Consider the following 22,067-nt stretch of genomic DNA (forward strand, 5'->3'; position numbering starts at 1 on the left):
ATCTCAAGGGAAGGGATCAGAAGTACAAAAGCACTTTTGTGTATATAGTCCATTAATAGTGCTTTTAAAAAGTATTGTATAATAGATATAAATGCAGATTGTGAATCCAGACTGCTTGGGTTTGAACACATCTCTTACTGGCTACAAGCTATTTACTCAAAGTGGTAATTTTCCCATCATTATTTTGGGGATAATAAAAGCCCCTATCTCAAGCGTTATCATGAGAAAGAAATGAGTTAATATAAAGCCTAACAGACACATGGATACACATAGTGTAAGAATTTCCTATTAGTGAAATAGGGTGGATGGAATGGAGAGAAACTTAAAATTTGAATATATTGATTTCACCAAAGAGCTGCCAGACAGAGGAACAAGTAGGTTAAGCCAACTGGTAAAGGAAAATTAGGAAAATTATTTAATTTTATTAGCTGTATTTAATTGCTAGTTGACTGAGTGACAGAGATGAGGATATGCCTCTCTGGTGGCAGATCTCTGTATATCTGAGACAAACATGATCTTTTCTTCTTCTCACAGAGATTTGTTAACATTGGCACTATGGAAACACTAGCCTTGTGATATAAAGCACCATCAGCTTCAATTTTTTTTGTATGTGTGTGTGTCCATGTGTGTGTTGGCACATCTGTGTGAGCCAGTGAACGTGCTCATGTGTGCATGTTCCTGAAGCAGGCAGAAGTCATATGGGGGGGGGGGATTCCTTGTGGCAGCAGTGTACCTTATTAGTACACAGGGTTGCTCATTGAATCTGAGCTTGATGGTTAGATTAGACCATTTGATAAGTGAATCCCAGGGTTGTTCCTGTCTCCACCTCCTCAGTGATGGTTTCTCTAATGCATGGCACTACAGCTGGCTTTTCAATGGGGGTTCTGCGGCTCACACTGTTGTCTGCTTGTAGGGCATGCATTTTATCAATTGAGCCATCTCCCAAGATAAAATAAAGCCTTTCAAGAAACCTGGTTTTCTTAGAAATAAACTTTTGTTGAGAGAGCATATTGTCTCCATAACTAGTATTTGTTTCTAAAATTAACAATAGATATGCTAAGGCGTGCCAATCCTAGACAAAACAAACAAACAGCTAATATCTGCCCAGAGAGAGAGAATTAGTATCTCTCAGGGATGAGCCCCTTAGTTGGTTACCCTATAAAAAGCTCTCAGTCCTGAAATCATATGTACACAAGCAACAAAAACCAGACTCAACAGGTTGTATTTATATATTTATGTATATGAAACATTAATAAGTGAAGAAAAAGTGCTCATAAATTTGAGAAGGAATGGGAAAGGGGGACATAGGAGGGGTTGAAAGAAGGAATGGGAAGGGGAAGGAGAAAGGGCATTTAATTACATTTTAATTAAAATAAAACTTAAAACCTCAATGACTTATACATTTAAAAACTTGTCCTAAACTGCGTTTACCCATGTAAATCTTGTTAAATAACCTATTTATTTTCTTGTAGCCTTATTTGCTACTTCTCATCCTTTATAGTTTTTTTTAATTCATCTAGTTGAATGCTAAATAAATAGGTTTCTATAAATTTTGATGAATCATTAGTATTAACTTCCTATTTCTTTTGACTGGTAATGATCTTGTACTTGGTATGAATACCGCATTTCAGGACTATCGTTATGTTACATGGAAATAACCCATCCTTTCTGTGCTTCCAATTTCCAGTCTGCTCCCAGTTCTCAAGAGGCGTCTACGCCATCTTCGGATTTTACGACAAGAAGTCCGTAAACACCATCACGTCCTTCTGTGGGACGCTCCACGTGTCCTTCATCACACCGAGCTTCCCGACAGATGGCACACATCCGTTTGTCATCCAGATGCGACCTGATCTCAAAGGGGCCCTCCTGAGCTTGATCGAGTACTACCAGTGGGACAAGTTTGCGTACCTCTACGACAGCGACAGAGGTAGGTAACAGGTGTCCCTTCCTAGTGGGTCTAACACAGCGTTTGCCCTTGGTATGGCTATGGGGTGCTCTGAAAGTAAATAATCGCTTAAGGATTTCTTGGTTTCATTTTCTGTAAACAAACCATGCAATATTAATGTATTTACATGCTTGATGTTAAACAAAACAAAACCAAACAAACAAAAATCCCAAAGCAAATACAGAATAAGACAACAGCAACAACAAACACAGTCACATAATCAAGAGAAAGAGATTGCCCAACTCAATGTTTAAGAGCAAAGTTGATAGGGTAGTCTGAGACAATCTAATGACTTAGTATTCAGTCCTAGCATAAAACAGCTTGCCATGTGAGCAGCAAAGATTCCAGAATGGATATGTTCCTCATCAGAGAAGTGGCTTAAAGGGAATTCACACAAGCACACAAATAGAAAGTTTTAGAGTATTTTATAGTGACTAAATCTTGTTCAATGTAAAAGATTTATCAGGCAGAAAGTAGCCTTGCTTTAAAATAAGGTCTCTGAAGTTCAGAGAAGTTGCAGGATGCTCGTGAGGTCATGATCTACCTGTGTGTAGGATAGTCCAGCACAGGCCTCCGGCATCCAACTCCAACTATCTTATATAATTCCACAGGTTTGTCTATGTGTTATATCAGTGTGCCGACTTGGGGATGGGGAATTCTTTATGTTTCTGTATTCTTTGCCGCGTTAGAAGGCCTGCTTTAGGAGTTTAGGAGCCAAGGTCTTCTTAATATTCACCATGCCTGTGATGAGCGTACATGAGTCTGTGCACACCTCACATTGTATGAAGTATTTTGTGTGGATGTTCATGTGTCTCTGTAGGCCACCCAGAAGCAAAGGCAAAAGGGTAAAGAGCTTTATAGAGACCTAGCTAGACTCCACGGTGCTTCCTTCCGCGGCTCACTTCTTGGAATACTTAAAGTTTCAAGTGAAATTCAGAAGCCTATTTTGACCAAGATGGAGCACCTCGTTGTGCTGAAAGGCAGACTGGAAGGGAGCCAGCGTCAGTCCATTCCCTACTGACCACTCAGGCTTGGCTGAGGCAGGGCTGCTCAAGCTAGGCATCTTGATTCGATCCTGTCCCCTTGAACCAAGGCACGACTGGTCTCTGTGTAAAAACCAGTCAGTACTCATAAAATATAATATAATATAATATAATATAGTATATCATCTGTGTCAACAGCTTTATCCCCTGTTTTGAGAAGGAAGAATTGATGTCATGCATGTGAAGTACAGACAGAGTCATGATGATAATTGTGGATTTCAGAGTTCAGGGTGACTTTAATATGGATTTCCTGTGCATGTGAGAAAAATGATTTACAAAACCGAGCTTATTGGTATTTAGCCTTCCCTGTTGCCCTCTGACCACTTTTTTAGGACTTAGCGTCCCTGGCACTCTTCCAGAAGTTGGGCATATTTGAAATGCATTTCTCACACTCACTTCATAGTGATGCTATTTCTGTCTATGTGTATTTCATCTTTAGACGCTTCTTTTCTGGACCTAAGCCCCCAGGTCAATGTACTACCACACATTCAACACCCCACGTCCTTAATGTCACACTGTTTTCTATGGGATTCATTTTCAACAAAGCAATCAGAATTATTTTAAATGTGTTTCCGTTGGCAGCATCAATCTCAATGGCTGCTTCATATTACAATCGGGATAACATTGGAATTCTCAGCCTGGCTTTCAGGCTTCATAATATTTGGGTCCTGCCCAGTTCCCCAGTGAGTTTTCCAGACTTGCTCATTCACTAAATCTAAATCCTAAATCTGACTGACCTTCCTTCACAATTCTGACATAGGCCAAACCATTTTCACCTCAAGTGACTGCATGGAGCTCAAATTTATAGAGGCTCTTGATGTCTGCTTTAATATACTGTTTCCTGAGGACATCTGTTATACTGGCATTTTCTTACAAAGCAATGTTTTATTTCCCCTCCTAGGATGTAAAACAATTTATAATTAATACCGTTTTTGATATATCACTCAAGAACTATTTATTGAGCTCCTACTACATTCCAAGGACAGATTTAGTCACCCAGAATAAGGTCTGTTTGTTACTTATGGCTTTACTGTTAGCTGCAAGAAAACTCTACCCAGGAGCATTCCTCACACTGGCTGTGAGATTCATAACTAGACATGCAGAGCTACAGGTAATGCGATATTCACTGAATGAGTTAAATGTTTTGGCTTCTTAAATTTAATCTGATATTAGAAGGCAATCATGCTTGCTAAGTTGAAGGGGCAGAAGATTAAACAAATCTTACTTGTAGATGAGGCCAGAGGACAGATCAATGACTGTACTAATTTTAAATTGTTATGCACTCTAGAAAGGGGAATAAGACATTGCTTTGTAAGGAAATGCCAGTATGACAGGTTTAGGAGTGTACCTCACCCTTGCCTTCATTCTTTTATTCCCATTGGTTAATGAGCGAGAGCAGGTTGTTTCTGACTCTTTTGCCTTCTCTTGGAACTCTTTTCCTCCTATTACCTTGTCCAGCCTCCATATGAGGGCTTTTGCCCTGTCTTACTCTGTCTTGTTTTGTCCTGTTCAGCTTTTGTCTCTCGAAGGCCTGCTCTTTTCTGAAAGGATATGGAGGGGGGGTAGATAGGCGAGAGGAGGTTGTGAGGATCTGGGAGGAGTGAAGAGAGGGAACACTGTGGTTCGCGGTCAGGATGTATTGTATGAAAGAAGAATCTATTTTCAATGAAAAAAAGTGAGCCTCAAAAATATTCAAACAGACAACAGCAACAGCTGACATAGACAGAGGAGACTGGGAGAGAGATATTCATAAGTAAAAGAATGGACAGACTTTTATGCTTGCAAAGAGAATCTGGGGCGTTTTACAACAATTTTATTAATGCTTTCCAAATATTAAATAAAATTGGAAGGATGAGATAATCTCAAATTATTAAATTATATAAATTGAATCCAGTCAAGTGCATCTGTTGGCCAAAGAACATTAGTGTCATAATATTAAGTAATTATATATTAAACCCAGAGTGACCTTCCGGGCTCACTTTTGAGATATTATCAAGTAGCTGCTGATGTTTTAATGTGTTAAGTGTTACATGGCCTTCCATTTTCAACTGTTTCCAGGGATAAATATGTAAGACTCTCAAACACAGAAATGGCCTTGGCCTTTATGATATGTTTTATTTGGCTAAGGGAAATGGTATTATTGCTGACTACTTTATCTTATTAGTTACTTAATTTATGACATTGTATAATGTTCAAGTTATCCATATATTTGTTCTGTGAGCTGCTGTCTTTACTCTTACCCTATAACTTTCATGGGCTCCCTCCTCACTATAGTGTTACCTGCTGTAGAGAGCCTACCTGTGCTACCTTATTCTTATTAATCGGGCTTTTTAAAGAGATTCTATAATTTTCTCTATCAACTGACATCATTGGAGGCTCATTCAATATGGTCTCTCTACCTCCTTGATTACATGGATTTGTGCAGTGTTACGTTATGATGTTATATTATGTTATATTATGGTGTTACGTTAAGACGTTCAGCAAATAAAAGTGCCATTGAATAACGTGAGAACTAGACAGACATTCTCTCCCCAACAATATTCTCCCCAGAATTGTAAACCAGTAAAGAGACTTAGACATACTTCGCTTCATCAGGCTACCGTTAACTCATACTGTAATTCATTTAACCTTCTCAAACTCCATCCAAATGCCGAGGTTACATCCTGGCAGACACACGGGAAGCCTTGGGTGCTGTGAACGTCGTGCGGAATTATCTTCCACCAGTCTCGGTTTCCCAGTGACAGGAAATCAGATGCTGTGTCTCCCATTCCCGCTGACATTTCAGAATTGCTGGTGTCGTCTCTTTACCCAGCTACTTGGCAGCAGTCTGATACTCCTTGAGGACTCTGTGCCCTTCCTAAAATTCTTGTGCTATCAGTACATTGGGAGTGGCAAGGTGGAGCATCATAACACCTTTAACTAAGGGAATGGGCCAGCTCTGTCAACCCATAAGGTCTCATAATTTTGGTCTTTGGATGCAGGTGCAATATATTTGAATTTGAGTCCAGTGACATGTGATTTTGGTTCAATGTCAATGAAGGAAGATAATGTATTTCCCTGTCCAGTAAGTAAAAACAGAATCAATGACTCATTTCTATATTTATGTCTTGGTTTTAATATTGAACTAAGGCTGTTTATTCCTTTGACTCCAGGTCAAAGAAAGCATCTAACACAGAACTAAAATGCTTCCAAACTACAATTTTCCCCCGATGTCTTGAGAAAGCTGATGAGGCAAATACATGTTATTATAATCTGGTCTAGGCACAGTGCCATGAGTTAGTAAGCATGCGTATTAATTACACTGCCTAGAATGAGTGAGGTTGTAAATTTTTATGCAAATATAACAATTTTAAGAATGAAGACAGTTCTGAATGGAATATGCCCTTCAGCAGTTATCATTTTAAATTTCAGCCTTCATAAGCAAATGTAAGATATTTTAAGTTATTTTTTCTGAATTTTTCTTTCACTATTAAGGATAGTAGGTCTAAATAAAATTAACATTACTGCTAGTCATTTTTTAATTTTCGAAAAATGGTCAACTTATAATTAGGTCATGCATGCAAAGCCTCTTGCTAACAATGCTGAACAAGCTATTTCTTTCTAAATCCAAATGTTTAATAATTAAGTAGCAACTGGGAACTTAATTTTGGACTCATACTATAATCGGAATGTTTCAAGGTTACATTTAAAATGATGAAAAGGGACAGTTGCTTTTTCAATTTTCCTTCCGATTTTACAAAGGTGTTTATCTCAATACCTTTCTTTTTGTTAATTATTCGGAAATAAGAAGTGAGCAAGATGGCATGATGCAGTGGCATACGTACCTGGGCTGCGGGGATCGTGCTCACTGACAGCTCTCCGTGAATCAGTGTTTATGGAGAGCTTCTGATTCCCACGCACATTTCTATCTCAAGTAAGGGATTCATGCTCTGATGAAGAAATCTCCGTGCCATTTCATATGGGAAGGGGGAAATCTCAATTTGCCTTTTCTCCTAATTCCATCGTAGGGCCAAGAGCACAGCAGTGTGGACGTGGGCTGTGGGAGAAGAATTTAGTTACATCTTCAGAGCCAGAACACACATTTTTAGTGGTGTGTAATTTAAAAAGCATTGCCTGCCCTCTTTTATATACCATCCCTATATTCTGTGATATGGTAAACTGCCAATAAATTTTAGGCTTAAATTTATCACGATGAAATCTACTTAGACATTTATAAGTGAATTTATATGTAAATTTTCTTATATTATCTGTCAAAGACCAGACAATGCCAAATATATTAACGCTTGAAGTTTTTGGTATGAAAATTTCATTATGTAATGAAATGCAATAAAATATCTTATTGCATAGAGTCAAGGAGGCTCCTGAGGATTATTCTATGAGAAAACAGAGAGAGCATGACCCTTATTTGAAGTCCTGTTTTGAAGTGACTGGAGGCCATGTCTGGGAAGATAGAAAAGACAATGGTCTTCAAACAGCTGGTGATTGTTGAATTGCTGAGGGGATGAGTTGTATGTGCTCTGCCCTTATTGGTGATGAGAAGCAGACAAGGTACTTACCTGAATTATAACTTGGGAGGATTGAATTTGCCCAGAGTAAACAGCCTTCACAGGTTCTTTGCGGTGGATTCTAAGATTTTATCACTGAAGATTGTGTAAGTGGAGGGAGATCTTTGTCACCCTTTGAGAAATTCATGTTTATCTCTACCTTCTGTTGTAACAGCAGACAAGAGGCTGTTTTGGTTAATCTTCCCCAGACTGCTCTGATTTACACTCTTATGTACTTTCTATTAACAAATTACTTTTAATCTTTATTATAAACTATATCAGAAAAATGGCCAACCCTTTGTTTTGAAACTAGTTCTAAAGTTCATGGTTCTACGGCTTCATCCTTAACAGACCTAAGATTACAGAGGTTACAGATTGTCAAGAATTTTTAGCTTCTCTCACAATAACTATTACATAAAGATTTTTGTTATTTTATCTGGCATTTCGTTGCCTCTCTGAAATTCTTTATAAACAAATACTAGTCATCATCTGATTTTTATTTGAGAGTACATAACACTTTAAAAATATGCAATTCTCTTATTTTATATATAGCCTACCTATCTGTCTATCTATCCATCATCTATCTATCTATCTGTCTATCTATCCATCATCTATGTTTCTATCTATCTATCCATCCATCTATCCATCACCTATCTATCTACCTATCTCACTGTCACACTTAGTGAAGATCCATTAACACCATTGTTTGTTTACATTGTTTACATTGTTACATTTGTTTACATTGCAGGGTAAAGATGAGCTCTATGTATCATGGTTGCTTGATATATTTTTGGTAGAGTTGTTACTATGGAATCTACTTCCCATTCTGGATTTTGATGATCTAAACATCTTGGGGCTCAATATAGTCATATATTCCCTGGAAATTGATAGTGTGATAAGATTCAGTACTGCATATACAACTGTGTCATGGGTGGTACAGAATAGCTGCCAGTCATTGCCTTGACTCCTTAACTTCGGTGGATGTCACACAGCGTTGATTCTGAACTGATGTTTGGTCATGCATATCAGCTGGAAGATGGCTAAAAGAAAAAGAAACTTGATTTTATCCCCACCTTGAGTATATTCCACACAGGAAAAGCAGGGAAATGCTTCTGCAATCCCACGGTTCTTGCTAGTTTATATTTTCAAAATAGTTGATTGGTTCTAACCCACTTAAAGCAAACAAATATTCTTAATACTTATTATAATTATGATTTCATGGATTTAATTCAAATTAACACTAGGTACTTGAGTTTATTTCCATTATGATTTTGACTGATGCTGCGTTTTCCCCATCTTTATTGAAAAAGCTGCAAATGGCAGCTTCACTGCTTGGCATATACACTCTTTGGGAAATTTGTTTGTTTGCCAATATCAAAAAATACGCTAAATTATTTTGTCTGCTTATGACTAACACTAAATCCATAGGACTGTCAATGACATTTTACAGCTTGAGATATTGGTGGACAAAACAGGCAGCTGTTACTTCCTGGCCATTGGAAATTTGGTGTCTGAACTTAGATTGTAAACAGATCTGCTCACACCAGGTGAATCACACACCATATAGAGAAAAACAGGTCAGGGTACTTTTTGAAGTGTACAGATCAGATGATTCTGGAATGAGATGTTATATAGACTGACTTCTCTATGGGGCCTTGAGATCGTGTTTCCATGAGGTTACTCTTCTATGTGATGAACTTTTCTTCCATAGGACAGCAGAAAGAATACAGAAGGTAAGGACATCTGCTTTTTGGTGGTACTAAACCATAGATTTAGCTCTTTAAGAAACAACTGACCCTGGTTGTTAATCTTAAAGTTTTAAACATGCCGCAGTTATTATATAATTAAGTACCACACCGGCCACTTGTTGAAATAATGCCACACCATAACAAAAGTTACTAACAAATAGAAAAATGGTCTTATATTTAGGTAATGAGATAAATCCATACTAAAGAAATTGCTGCCACCATCTGGTTAATAGATAAGTGATTTGATATCCATGAGATCAATCCCAACAACAAAAATATAACAGAAGGCTGCAGAAGAAGATAAAAAGCCCTCGCTCTACTACCGGCTGGAGACAGCAAAGGCTAAGATGTCTCTTAGCGGTCACTGGCTGTGATATTCAGCTGCTTAAGGAGTCTCTGTGAACATGTACTAAACAAACTCCATCAGGGTTAACTAGTACAAAATGGTGGACTATCACTTAGAGCTAAAACCATTTCACCTTCTATAAAGTGGGATATGCTTGGAAATTTTTTTAAAATTTTACTTAATTTGGAGATATTGAAGATCTTGTCTGTCAGCACATCTCAAATAAGCAGGTCTCAGAGTTACAAAGAATGTGATCCATATTTCCTTTGACAGTATATTTTTGCTTTTTTTTTTTTAGCCTGGCACAAACATAAACAGAAATTGATAAAAATCATAGCTTCTGTCAGAATCGGCCTCCCTATCACCGAACAAACACATTAAACTCAAGGGCATGAATCTGGCCATGTCTCACTCCGGCTCTGAGATCCTCTAGTTTTTTTCATCAGTCTTCCTTGCCCATTGTCTTCCCAGGTTTGTCAACACTGCAAGCTGTGCTGGATTCTGCTGCAGAGAAGAAATGGCAGGTGACTGCTATCAATGTGGGGAACATTAATAACGACAAGAAAGATGAGACCTACCGATCGCTCTTTCAAGATCTGGAGTTAAAAAAAGAACGGCGTGTAATCCTTGACTGTGAAAGGGATAAAGTGAATGACATTGTGGACCAGGTTTGTTCCTCTCTGTTTTCTGCCAAATATAGATTATGCCTGCAGCATCAGCATTGGCAAGAATCATTCTGCAAGATGCTTGAACTGCAGTTTTCAGTTTATAGTTCATGGACAACGCAGCAAAGATCATCAATTGAATTAGCCCTAGCTTCAGCAAGCAATGGCAGATGGCTGTCAATAATGCTGACCGATTGGTTTTATCACTTGAACGTCAATGTATATAATATCAAGTTTTCATATTTTACATAAGCTTTGTCCTAAACCTACATGTTTTTCTTAGTTGAAAACTTTAGACTTAATTCTGATTAAATTAGGTCAAAACAAATGTGATGTCTTAAGGCAAGTGTGAATTGGTTTGGAATTTATACATGGTTATTTCAATACAATGTGGAAAGCATATGCTACTTTATACCTATGTGTCTTCGTCACTATTTATTGCTATGAAGAGACTCTATGGCCTGTTAACTCTAACAAGAGAGTGCATTTAATTACACTTTCATAAGCTTTGTCCATTACCATCATGCATGGTAGCAGGTATGGCAGGCACGATCCTGGAAAACTGCATCCTTCCATGCAGGCACAGAGAGGGAGGTAGGGTTGGGCATGGGCTTTTGAAAACTCAAAGTCCACGTCCAGTGACACACTTTGTCCAACAAGGCCGTGACTCCTACTTCTATTTCTATCAAATAGTTCCACTCCTTGGTGACTAGATATTCAAATACATGGATCTATGGGGGCTATTCTTCTTCACACCACCGCAGTCTACTACAGCTTAAGAAAGAGGAGGCATTTGTTGTAAGAAGCATGTTTTGATGCTACATGCATATCGGAAAATTTGTGTACACTTAAAATTGTAATCTACAAAATTAAAATATGAAGGAAGGAAACACAATCAGATCACGTGCATGACGTAGGAAATCAACAGTATTCATTTGGGTGTTAGAAAGAATAATTATATCAGACATGCAAGTGCTTTTGTCTGCTCTTATCTTACTGACTTCCTTTAGATAAGACCTTTCATGATAAGACAACCATGAAGTGGTAACAAAGTAAGAAACTAAACCCTCAGTGCTTTAAGGCAGAGAAACTGATCAAAACCTGCTTCATGATTTGCTTAGTAAGGCATCCTTCACTAGTCCTAACTAGTGTGTGTATGTATATGTGGGAGAGAGGGAGGGGGAGGAAGGGGAGGGGGACTGCAGCTGCTTCTTCCTTGAAAGTTTATAAGATTGGAAAGAAAGTATACAGCTGTGTATGCATTTATACTCTTTCTAACTTTTGAGATAAAAACCAAAATCCACTAATGTAACCAGGATAACAATTCTAAAAACAAGGGTTTAGAAACCTTAATTAATTTATAATATAGGTCTTAAGAAATAACAATGGAGTATCTTAGTAAAGAATTAAATAACTAAATCAAACTAATATGACCTGTAAGAGACTCAGTTGTATACAAGGAAGGAGAACAATTTCAACTTAAAAATCTTGATTTTGGTCTCAGGCGATGAACTTAGGATTGCTGTTACTGTAGGCATCTTGCTGAAATGCACACATCAAAATCACATTTGAACCTCATAGGAAGTTTTCATTAAAACTGAATTTTAATATTCACTAGTCTGGTTTAAAAATTTAAATATTCCTGCATCTTCCTATTAAGCAAAGACGAAAGCCTTTATAAAACTGTGTCTTTCAAAACCATGAATAGGAAAATTGCACAGCAAACTGGGACCATAAAAAGTAACACTTGAAGCAAAGTCTTTAATCATAGTTGTGTAAGTCTACGTGGGGTCGGTCACTTAGAAAGCATTGTTTTACATTTACGTGTGATAAATAAATACCTCTACTAATACACTAAGTGAGTGTTCAAATGGATGGCAAATGGCTTCATCAGCATTTATTGTCTACATGAGGGATGCAAAGAGTGATAAGCAAGGCCGCTGTAACATGAGGGCCGGCTTGTTGGGGTATCTGTTCCCGCCCAGTACCCCACAGCTGGCAACTCCCAAGGAAAATCACCCACAGGACTCCTTAAGGTTATAAACTGATTGGCCCATTAGGTCAGGCTTCTTGTTAACTCTTATAACTTATGTTACCCCATTATCCTTATCTACATTAGCCACATGGGCTCCGTACCTTTCTCAGTGTGACAGCTTACATGTTGCCTCTTCGGTGGTCTGCGCAGGAGAGGCTGAGGAAGTTTCCTCCTCCCTAGCCTTTTCCTATTCTCATTGCCCTGCCTCCACTTCCTGTCTGGTTGACCCACCTATACTTCCTGCCTGGCCAATCAGTGTTTTATTAAAATACATGATTGACAGAATACAGACAATTCTCCCACACTAGGTCGCGATTTGAGTCTTTATAGGGGAAGAAAACGAACATAGATACAGCATTACAAGCTATAGCATATAAAGCTGTGTCACTCAACATTCTGCTACTACGAGTGATAGGGTAAACCAAATTATAAAGCAGAAATGTTTGTCTGGATTCATTGTATTATAGGTCTCATGCACAGCCAGCGGCCTGTAATTTTCTTGCTAGTAGAAAGACAACATCTAATGACAGCTGTACATGTTGGAGGAAACTGCTCACCTGAGTGTAGCTGGAAAGCATTAGAGAGACGAATAGAGATAGAGGTATCTCAACCTCTCAAGGGTATTCCTCTAATGTCCTAAATTCCTTACACTATATCCTATTTCATAAAGCTTGCACCACCTTCGAATAGCACCAAACTGAGATCCAAGCCTTTAACACACGGGCTATGGGTTGATCAGATCAGATCTAAACTATGCAAGTAATCTATAATGGATGAATGAGGATCTACCCATCTTTCGAGAGGAATGAGTTATACAAATTAAATGAAAAAGGTAGTATTTGGCTACCTTTGCATTTCTTATTTTTTGTACAAACCTTCCAAATCTTTAATGGTTTATTTGCAACAGAAACAGTATAACTAAAGAAGCATCGTTAAATAAGACAGGGCAAGTCTCATCAAAGAAAGTCAATGCTGTAGGGACATCATCATAACAAGCACCATGACTGAAAAGAACAAATTATTCTCAGAGACAATGACTGAAAGCAACAGTTTAGATTAGGTTAGGCTGTCCTTCGTGGAGCAGAATCCACCAGGTACAAGGTGTCCATAGGGCACAGTCTAAGAAAAAGAGAACTCTATTATTTCACTCAGCTAGTATTTGCAAGAGAATGGCGATGGGACAAAACACTTTATCTTCATGGCATCTGAAAATTAGCATCAGAATTAGCCTGCATTAGATTAGGACTATTTTAACATTATTTGATCAAACCCCAAAGACACTTATTTCTAGCTGTGCTCAGATTAAAAAACGTGTTCTGCTATCAAAACACTTAGGAATTAGCATAAATTTTCTGTTGTATAATACTAATTGCTAGTTTAAAGTAAAATTATAATGGTGCCTATGGCCAGCACTAACATCTATAAAGACTATAACCTAGAGAATTTCATCTTTTCTTTTTCTCAGTAAACAGAAGTAGGGACAATTGCTATTGTTTGTAGTGTTCATTTTAATGCCCAGATGGACAACAGGGACATTCACATGACAGCCTGCTCAATAGGCAGAATCAACAGATGTTCTTAAGATATTTGTGGACACAATGCTTGTTGATTAAGCTGAGAAGAATTAGAATATTTTTCACTTTAAAAGGACATCTTTTCTTCAAGCTTCTGACTTCAAAGTGGAGGATCTGATTTCTGGGAAAAGGCAATTTAGTTGTGTGATGTAGAAATGGATCAGAAGTCTACAGAAACCCTAAATTCCTTTCAAACAGCTGCCACACAATTTCAGCATGGTATTCTGTAAAACATTTTCTGGAAATTCTGCCCTTGCTCTTGGACCAAATGTGTTGATACAATCACCTGACAATGCCTTAGGTGCTGGACGATCGTGGAAATCTTCAGCCAGGGGGTGACCACTAGGTTGAGATTGGTTACAACATGCATGTTAATAGTACATTCATGTGGCAATGTGGAGGAATTTCCAAGTGAGGAGACAGAACGTCCTGAGGGACTTTAAAGAAGTATATTATTATGCAAAACAGTTAAGAAAACCCACGTGGTCTGAGTGTAGAGGGAGGGAAGGGCAACCCTGGAGGAGCTAGCAAGGCAGGGTCACTGTTAGTGTTAGTATTTTGTTTAATGATAAGGGGAGCTGGAGAGTCAGAACAGTGAACTAATGCTTTGCACATTTCTTTTTAGCTTGCGGTTTCATGTTTTCATTGGGCTCGATTATTGTCTTTAAATGTGGAAAGGATGACGGTGCACACATGGAGTCCCAGCACTCTGAGGCTGAGGCAGAAGGGTCCCTGAGGGCTTGAGGCCAGGATGGCCATTATGCTGAGTTCAAATAGAGACTGGGGTGCACAGTGGGACCTGTTCTAAAGTAACAAATGCAAACAATGTAAAGAAGTTATTTTGAATTGAAATGACCCTAGACTTACATGGCTCATCTTAAGGTTTTTCAATTTTATAATCCATTAGAAAGTATATAAATTTACAGAAGTTGTCCATTTGAACATTTCCCCCCTGTGGTACCAAATGCAGTATGGTACTTTCTGGGAATGATAGGCAGTGGGCATATGTCACCACCTCCCCCCATATATTCCAATCATAAAAGAAAGCCATACTTCATTGAACTTTGCCTTGGGAGCTGTGAAGGCTTGTGGGTTAAGAGAATTAAATGCATTTCTCACCTATTTTCACTTTAGGTGGGTTTATCACTGGGTACATCTCTGTACTGTACTACATTAAGGTGATTCACCTGTACCTATTCAGTAATATAGGTCCGTGAGAGGAAATATGACTCAATGTTGTCCAAAAGTGCTATGATCATTGTTAGAGTAATCTCTTATCCCAAAAAAGTAAGTTTACCTTGCTTGACTCAGGTTTATAAGGAGAAATTAGCTGCTTGGCTATGTGGTTGCCTAAAGCTGAAAGTAATCTTCATTTGAATTAAGATATAAGTGTATCAAGAATAATATTATAATTGCTTGTTAGTGCCCCTAATTTTTCTATAAACTCAATTCATGCCTATTGTACATAGATGTATAGCTATGGCATTTTAGATGTCTATTTTAGGTGCTTGTTTACTGGGAAGTCAAAGATATACAATGATAGAAATAAAATTATGACTTGTTATGGAGTAAACATATTTGAATCTATATTTCCCCACAAAAATATGTAGGTATTTTCCACTATTGGAAAAATGAGAGTTATTTTGATTTAGTGGTTGATTTTTAATAGATAATGTTTACTAGGTACTAAAATGAATTATTACCTTTTCCTGAGAAGCATTTTGTTTATTTAATAAAAAAAAGTTTTACTAAACATGACTAGTGGAACATAGAACCCCAAACTCCATCTCTTGCTGTTCAGATCATCTTATTCGTAATATTGTATACTGTTCTTTGCACATATTAAATGTGTGTGTTTATCTTTTCTAGGTTATTACCATTGGAAAACACGTTAAAGGATACCATTATATCATTGCAAATCTGGTAGGTAAATTAATTGGCATTATTTTACTACCTATTAAGGTTTTATTAAGATTTACTTATCTATATTTTATGAAAATGAGTGTTTGTCTGCATGTATGTCTGTGCACCATGTGCAAGCAGTACCTATAGATTTGAGGGCATAGGATTCCCTAGAACTGGAGCTACAGATAGCTAGGAGCCACCATGTTGAGTGCTGGGAACTTAATCCTCATCTGTGAAAAATTAATGAGTGTTTGTAATATAGAGATATCTCCCTAGCACACTTACATAATCTTTTTAATTGAATGCATTAGTTTGGAATGATCATCATTCATAAGAGTATTTAAATATATAGTCTGATTATTATTTTATAGATGAGAAATTAATTATTTTATTTTGTTGCTTTAGGTTTGCTTCTCAATCTACAACTTATATTAGTTCCAGTTTTCAGTTGTGATAAAAATATCTTCACAACAATATTTGCTCAAAAATTATCTTGAAAATTCTATATAGGAAACATCTAAAAAATATAAAGTTTAACTCTCTAATTATCCATTTTTCTGTCGTGTTTTATAAACTTATTGTGTGCATTCTCACTTGAATTTTTAGTATATAATTTCTGAAATTGATAGTTATAAGGAAATTAAGCTTAGAAATATGATAATATAATGTCAATAAAATTATCAATTATATATTGTACAACATGTAACATTAATGCCTTGAAAGTATTTTATTTATGATTTTCTACATAGTGTATAAGTATCACAATGAAATGGAAACTGAGTTCTTAAAAGAGATGACCATGTTTACATTAGTGTCTTGTCAATTCAGTATATATTGGAAAGCAGATTGGGCTCATTATATTTCTTTGTAATTTTTCTTTCTATATTATAGCAAATCCATTTAGATTATCAGACAATTGTTTTTATTTCCAAAATTGACTTTTAAAGAGTAACAAAACAGTCGTTGCTTTTTCTTCATGGTCTTTGAGTAGTCTTTGACCCTGTTTGTTGGAAAAGACCTCTGCATCACCTCATGCACAAACTCAGAAAACCATGGTGAACGGAAGGGAAGGAGGTGGCAAACACAAGAGTGTTCGAGATCATGTCATAGATAGGACCACACAAGGGCTTCTTATTTATGCAAATATAAGCTTCATTTGGGATTTAAGAGTATCTATCAGAAAACATCCCTGATATGACAGAGAGACACAAAAACAGAACAAAACTTGCAATAAATAGTGTTTTCATTGAAAAAAGTCATGTCAGTATCAGTGAGTGGCCTGAGACTGGAAAAAGTTGGCTGTTCAAGTGAAATCTCTCTTCTAGTGGTGTGATTCCTAGCTGCTATGACCATGCTCTGGACTCTTCTCTTACTGTGTACCAAGGAGGTTGGAAAAGACTGTTGTAGACACAAGGGTTAACAGGAAACGAGGTTCTGCAATGACTCTGCTGAGCTGCGTTCCAGGCCCAGAACAGCCTGCACACTAAGTCCCCTGTGTGAATTGTGCCATTTGGTGAACAGCACAGAGCCACAGTGAAAGCTGAGATCTTTGGAAATGTCCAGATGGAGAAGATTACATGGGAACATTGAGAAATAATGACAGAAGGTGTCTCATCAATTTGAGAGTTGACGTGCAATGCCATGACAAAGGAGGGACTGTCTAAGTGAGCGAGTCCACGCTCTTGTCGTGGTTCTATTTGGGAACCCTTAAGTTCATGCTGACGCCAAATGCGGCTCTGCTCTGCCTTCCCCAAAGCCTCGAGTCCTCTCCTCACAAACCTCTGGCAGTTCAGTTAGTGCAGAAGTCCTGATTTTGACGCTAGTTCTGAGAACTTCGACATTAAAACCTGAAAAATGCCTCCTGCTGTTGCAGGGTTTTCATCTTCCAAGTTCTCAACAGAAAAGCTAATGCTTTCCCTCTGACTAGTGCCTTATCCATGTCAGAGGAGATGACCGGAAAAGAGCCTTGAAAACGCTCACATACGGATTAATTCATTTAAGAATTGCTAAATAGTGGTCTTGGTCCTTCAGATTCAGTCTACGGCTAAATTGTTGCAGCATTTGAATGAACATCTGGCCCATAATACCATGAGACTTGGTCCCAGGATCTTGTGCCCCTCTTCTTACCTCTGCCGTTCACATGGATTTAACTTATGAATAATCATTTAGGAAGTTTAGGTTCCACGATGCTAGAGGTGTTAAAGGTGAACTAACAGCTCAGATTTTAGTGATTAGTGATGAATCAGTTGGCTTAATCTTGTGCATACATCTCCCTAAGCAATATGACGCCTTTGGTGATTTGTTGCCAACTGGGTTGTCAGGTGTCAGGTGTTGATCTCTCTGCTCTCTTTCTGTTTTTGACTTCCCCTCTTCCATCTCCTACGCCGCCTCCTCTTCTTCTTGCTTTTCATCTCCTCTCTCCTCCTCATGTTTCTCCTCTTGTTTTATAAATAGGAACTTCGCAGAGGAATAAAGTAAGAATGATTTGGAAAATGCAGATTCTTATTTTGGGCAGCATCAAACCTTATCAAAGATTTCCATTGAAAGTGTTGCGTAATCACAGCAAAATGACAACAAATGATTAAAATTATATTAAACCCAAAGAAAGAAAAAAAATGAGAACAAGAATGCTAGGAAGACAAGAAGTTGAGGCTTTATCTTAGGGCACCAAAGAGACGAGGCATGAGGCAGGGCAAAGAGAGGAATATACACATGACGGGGAAAGCAGACAGGTAGCTCCTGTTCTCGCTACCCACTCCCTCTTCCTCCTCCATCCCTAGAGGCAGAGCCTGGCATGGGCTCCATGCACACATTACTGAGAATGTGATGCTAGCAACAACCTGTGAGAGACCAATAGAACACACAGGAAGAAAGTATAAGAAAGAATGGGCTTCCATTGATATTTGGGTTCAATCTGATTGTCTGGGGCTCTGTGTTACAGAAAACTGCACTACTTCCCTCCAACATAAGAGAAGACAGAGGAAATTTTTGAACCCAGAGCCCAAATACTTTTGTCACTGAGCTAGGACTATGATGGCACAGCTTCTATTGTCTCAGGGAAATTTTGCCAACAAAAGTTATGGACAAAAATCATTGTCTAGAACAGGGGAACGCTTATGGACCAAGCATCAGCTAAACATCTCAGATGAGTCCCAGGACACCTAGGTACATCAAAGAGAGAATTCAGTACAATAGCCTTGACTCAAAGTCCTTTGAAAGGAATAAACGGACACCCAAGTACTCTCTCCACACACTCCTAACAAAGGGAACCAGCAAGCACAAACTTTACTTCTAGTTCATATGACTTTTCAGAAAACTCTGCAGATGTTAGAAAACAACTAACAGAACGCCTAAGTCCTCTCACGGATCTCTGAGCTCTCTCTCCAGCCACACATCACTTTAATCCCAGAATTTAGCCACGCAATACACTGCACCCAGTTGCATAGAAGACTGGAAGTTTCCAAGCGGTAGAGAAGAAAGAAACAAATCTAAGGGGCAAAGGCCCGTGACCACGCCCCCTGCCCACGTGCCTTACAGCTCAGCAAAAAGATGAGCCTCACGTGGACCCTAGAAACCCAGGGTCCATTTAGCACCATTTCCGTAGGAACACAATTGTGGACTGACATGAAGCAATCACTCTTTGCCCAGATACAAAGTATAATAATTTGTATTTTAAATACTAACAGCAAATAAAAGATCCGCGCTTCATTCAGGATCTATTTCATCATTGTGTATGGTGAAATGAATACATTTAAAATGTGAATACGTTTATAACAGCCACATGGAAATCTTGTTTCTATTTGTTTGATTTAAAAATCAAAAGAAAACTCAGTTAAGTTCACCATAGCCCATGATTTGGACTAACATGGTTACATGGTTGTGTGGGTTTGTGCTCATTAGTGCAATGCCTGTACTTGTCAGAAGGGGGCATCAGAGAAGTTGTTGGACGAGGTGACCTACCCAGTGAGACTATTGGGAGGAAACTTGGGGCTAACAGCTGAACCCATGCCCTTAATCACTTAAACTTCTCTCTAGAGCTGTAACTATTGGATCAAATTCAATTATTATATTCAATTGTTTTAAGTTTATTGTGAGATTGCATTTCTATTAAATAACTAAGAATGATTGTTTCTTCCTCCTCAATTTAAAGATATTTTTATCAGATGAGTGAATGAGTGGTTTAACTGAGGATAGTTTGATCGATATCTTCCATTGAAAGCACATGACTCTACTCCACAATAAACTCATTGAAGGAGATCAGTCCTTACCAGACACATGGGGGCTGTCTCAGTAAAAGAATACTTCGTTGCGACTATTTCTGTGAGGTTTGCATGAGACGATCAGTCATTAAACATATCGATTAGGGACTCACCATGATGTCTATATGAATGAGGTGTGGTGAGAAGCATTGGCTGTTAAGTTTGTGGAACCTGTTACATAGGCATTTTATCTTCCCTGTGTGTGTTGAACTTGTAAAGAGACACTCTGTAGAGACACAAGAGAGGTTAACTCGCAGAGGAATAACACAGGTGTGTTTTATATCTAGGGATTTACTGATGGAGACCTGCTGAAAATTCAGTTTGGAGGTGCAAATGTCTCTGGATTTCAGATCGTGGACTACGATGACTCCCTGGTGTCTAAGTTTATAGAAAGGTGGTCAACACTGGAAGAGAAAGAATATCCTGGAGCACACACAGCGACAATTAAGGTTTGCATTAAGGGAAAGAACATGCTTAGAACATACTGGAAGGGATAGTATGCAGTCCATGGGATAATGAGCACATAGACTGATGGATGCATTTTCAATATTTAGTTTGTTTACATAAGAAACATGGTGTGTTACTATAGTGTTCTTCTGCATCTCCACAATGTTTTCATTCACTTACCTGTCCATTGGAATTTTTATATTGTGTGGAATCTCAACTTGGGACTTGGATGGCAAGTCAAAGGACAGATTTCTGCCTACATTCACATTACCATGAGGAAAGGTAATAAAAAGATCACAATTTGGGAAGGAACAGACAGCTATGGAACATATGGCAGGCAAAAACCATAAATTACATGTCCTGGGAAGCCTTGTGTGATGAATCAGTTTTTAAAATTAAGACCCAAAGAGAAAAAAGACTCTGGCTGTCACATACAATATTTTGTCTTCAAATAAATTAAAGAAAGAATAATAGATATGAACTCTTTCAATCTTCAATCATCTCCCTTGTATACAGTTTAGATAACAAGCATATGATCACACATAAAATGCCTACATGTGGTATATAAATGTGTGGTATGTATAAAATAATTGCTCATCAGTGACATGTGCAAGTCAGAAAGCTTATTGAAGCATGATTACTTTAGTAATGGAAACATCAACATGGTATCTACGCAATCAGGCAGAATCCTCGAACGCTGTCTGAAATGCCTCACTGTGAAGTCCTGCGTGCCTTTGAGCACTGAGTGCTTCCTCTGTATAGTGTGTAGACATGCATGTACATTGGTACTACCTAAATCGGGTATTTAGTCTTTGTTGCTAATTTTATTGAGAGTAGAATTAAGATTCAGACTTGGTTAAGGCAATAATTTTATACTGATGTCAAATGATTTGGGGTTCACATAATGGTCTTTTTTATGGAATTGGAAATGCGTTAAATTAAGGAGAAAAGTTGATATATATTTATGTATATACATATATAGCTTAAAACTTCATAGTGCTTTGTGTGTTGTGAAATATATATGAAGTTATCAGGAACTAGATGATCATGCATTGTTAGGGGAGGCTACTTGTTTGTTCCCAGCTACTCAGACCCAAAATAATCACTCAGAAATTATATTATTTAAAGCACGGCTTAGTCAATCATTTAAGCACATTGCTAGCTAGCTCTTAACCCATTTCCATTATTTTATATTTTACCACGAAGCTCATGGCCTACTGGCAAGGTTCTAACTGGCAGCTTGTGTCTTTCTCCTCTGGCGGCTCCATGGCATCTCGCTGACTCCACCTACTCTCTTTATACATCTCTTCCAGCCTGGCTAAGTTCTGTTAAGCCGAAAGCAGCTTCTTTATTAACCAATAAAAGCAACACATATACAGAAGAACTTCCACACCAACACATAAAGTGTATCTATGACCACATTTTTGTATCTGGTTATGAAAGTTTACTTGATTAAACTATAGAGAGTTTAAAGTTCTGTATTTGGGGTATAGAAATAGATCTCTTTAATTTTAGGTCAATTTCAGAGGACCATTTTGTAAGATGTTAGAAAGAAC

General features: G+C 37.9%; 1 protein-coding gene across 6 annotated transcripts in view; it reads left to right on the forward strand.

Moving 5' to 3' along the window:
- The window catches only part of Gria2 (glutamate ionotropic receptor AMPA type subunit 2), a 122,662-nt gene that overhangs the window by 56,926 nt on the left and 43,669 nt on the right, over nt 1-22,067 (forward strand). For all 6 annotated transcript variants that reach the window (XM_087899443.1, XM_087899441.1, XM_087899442.1 and 3 more), the window contains exons 3-6: nt 1,688-1,927; nt 10,098-10,294; nt 15,770-15,823; nt 20,352-20,513. In XM_087899443.1, the coding sequence (XP_087755569.1) occupies nt 1,688-1,927; nt 10,098-10,294; nt 15,770-15,823; nt 20,352-20,513 (653 nt within the window). The remainder of the gene's footprint in view (nt 1-1,687; nt 1,928-10,097; nt 10,295-15,769; nt 15,824-20,351; nt 20,514-22,067) is intronic.

Source organism: Myodes glareolus, chromosome 20 (genome assembly GCF_982192425.1).
Source record: "Myodes glareolus chromosome 20, mMyoGla1.1, whole genome shotgun sequence".
Taxonomy (NCBI): Eukaryota; Metazoa; Chordata; class Mammalia; order Rodentia; family Cricetidae; genus Myodes; species Myodes glareolus.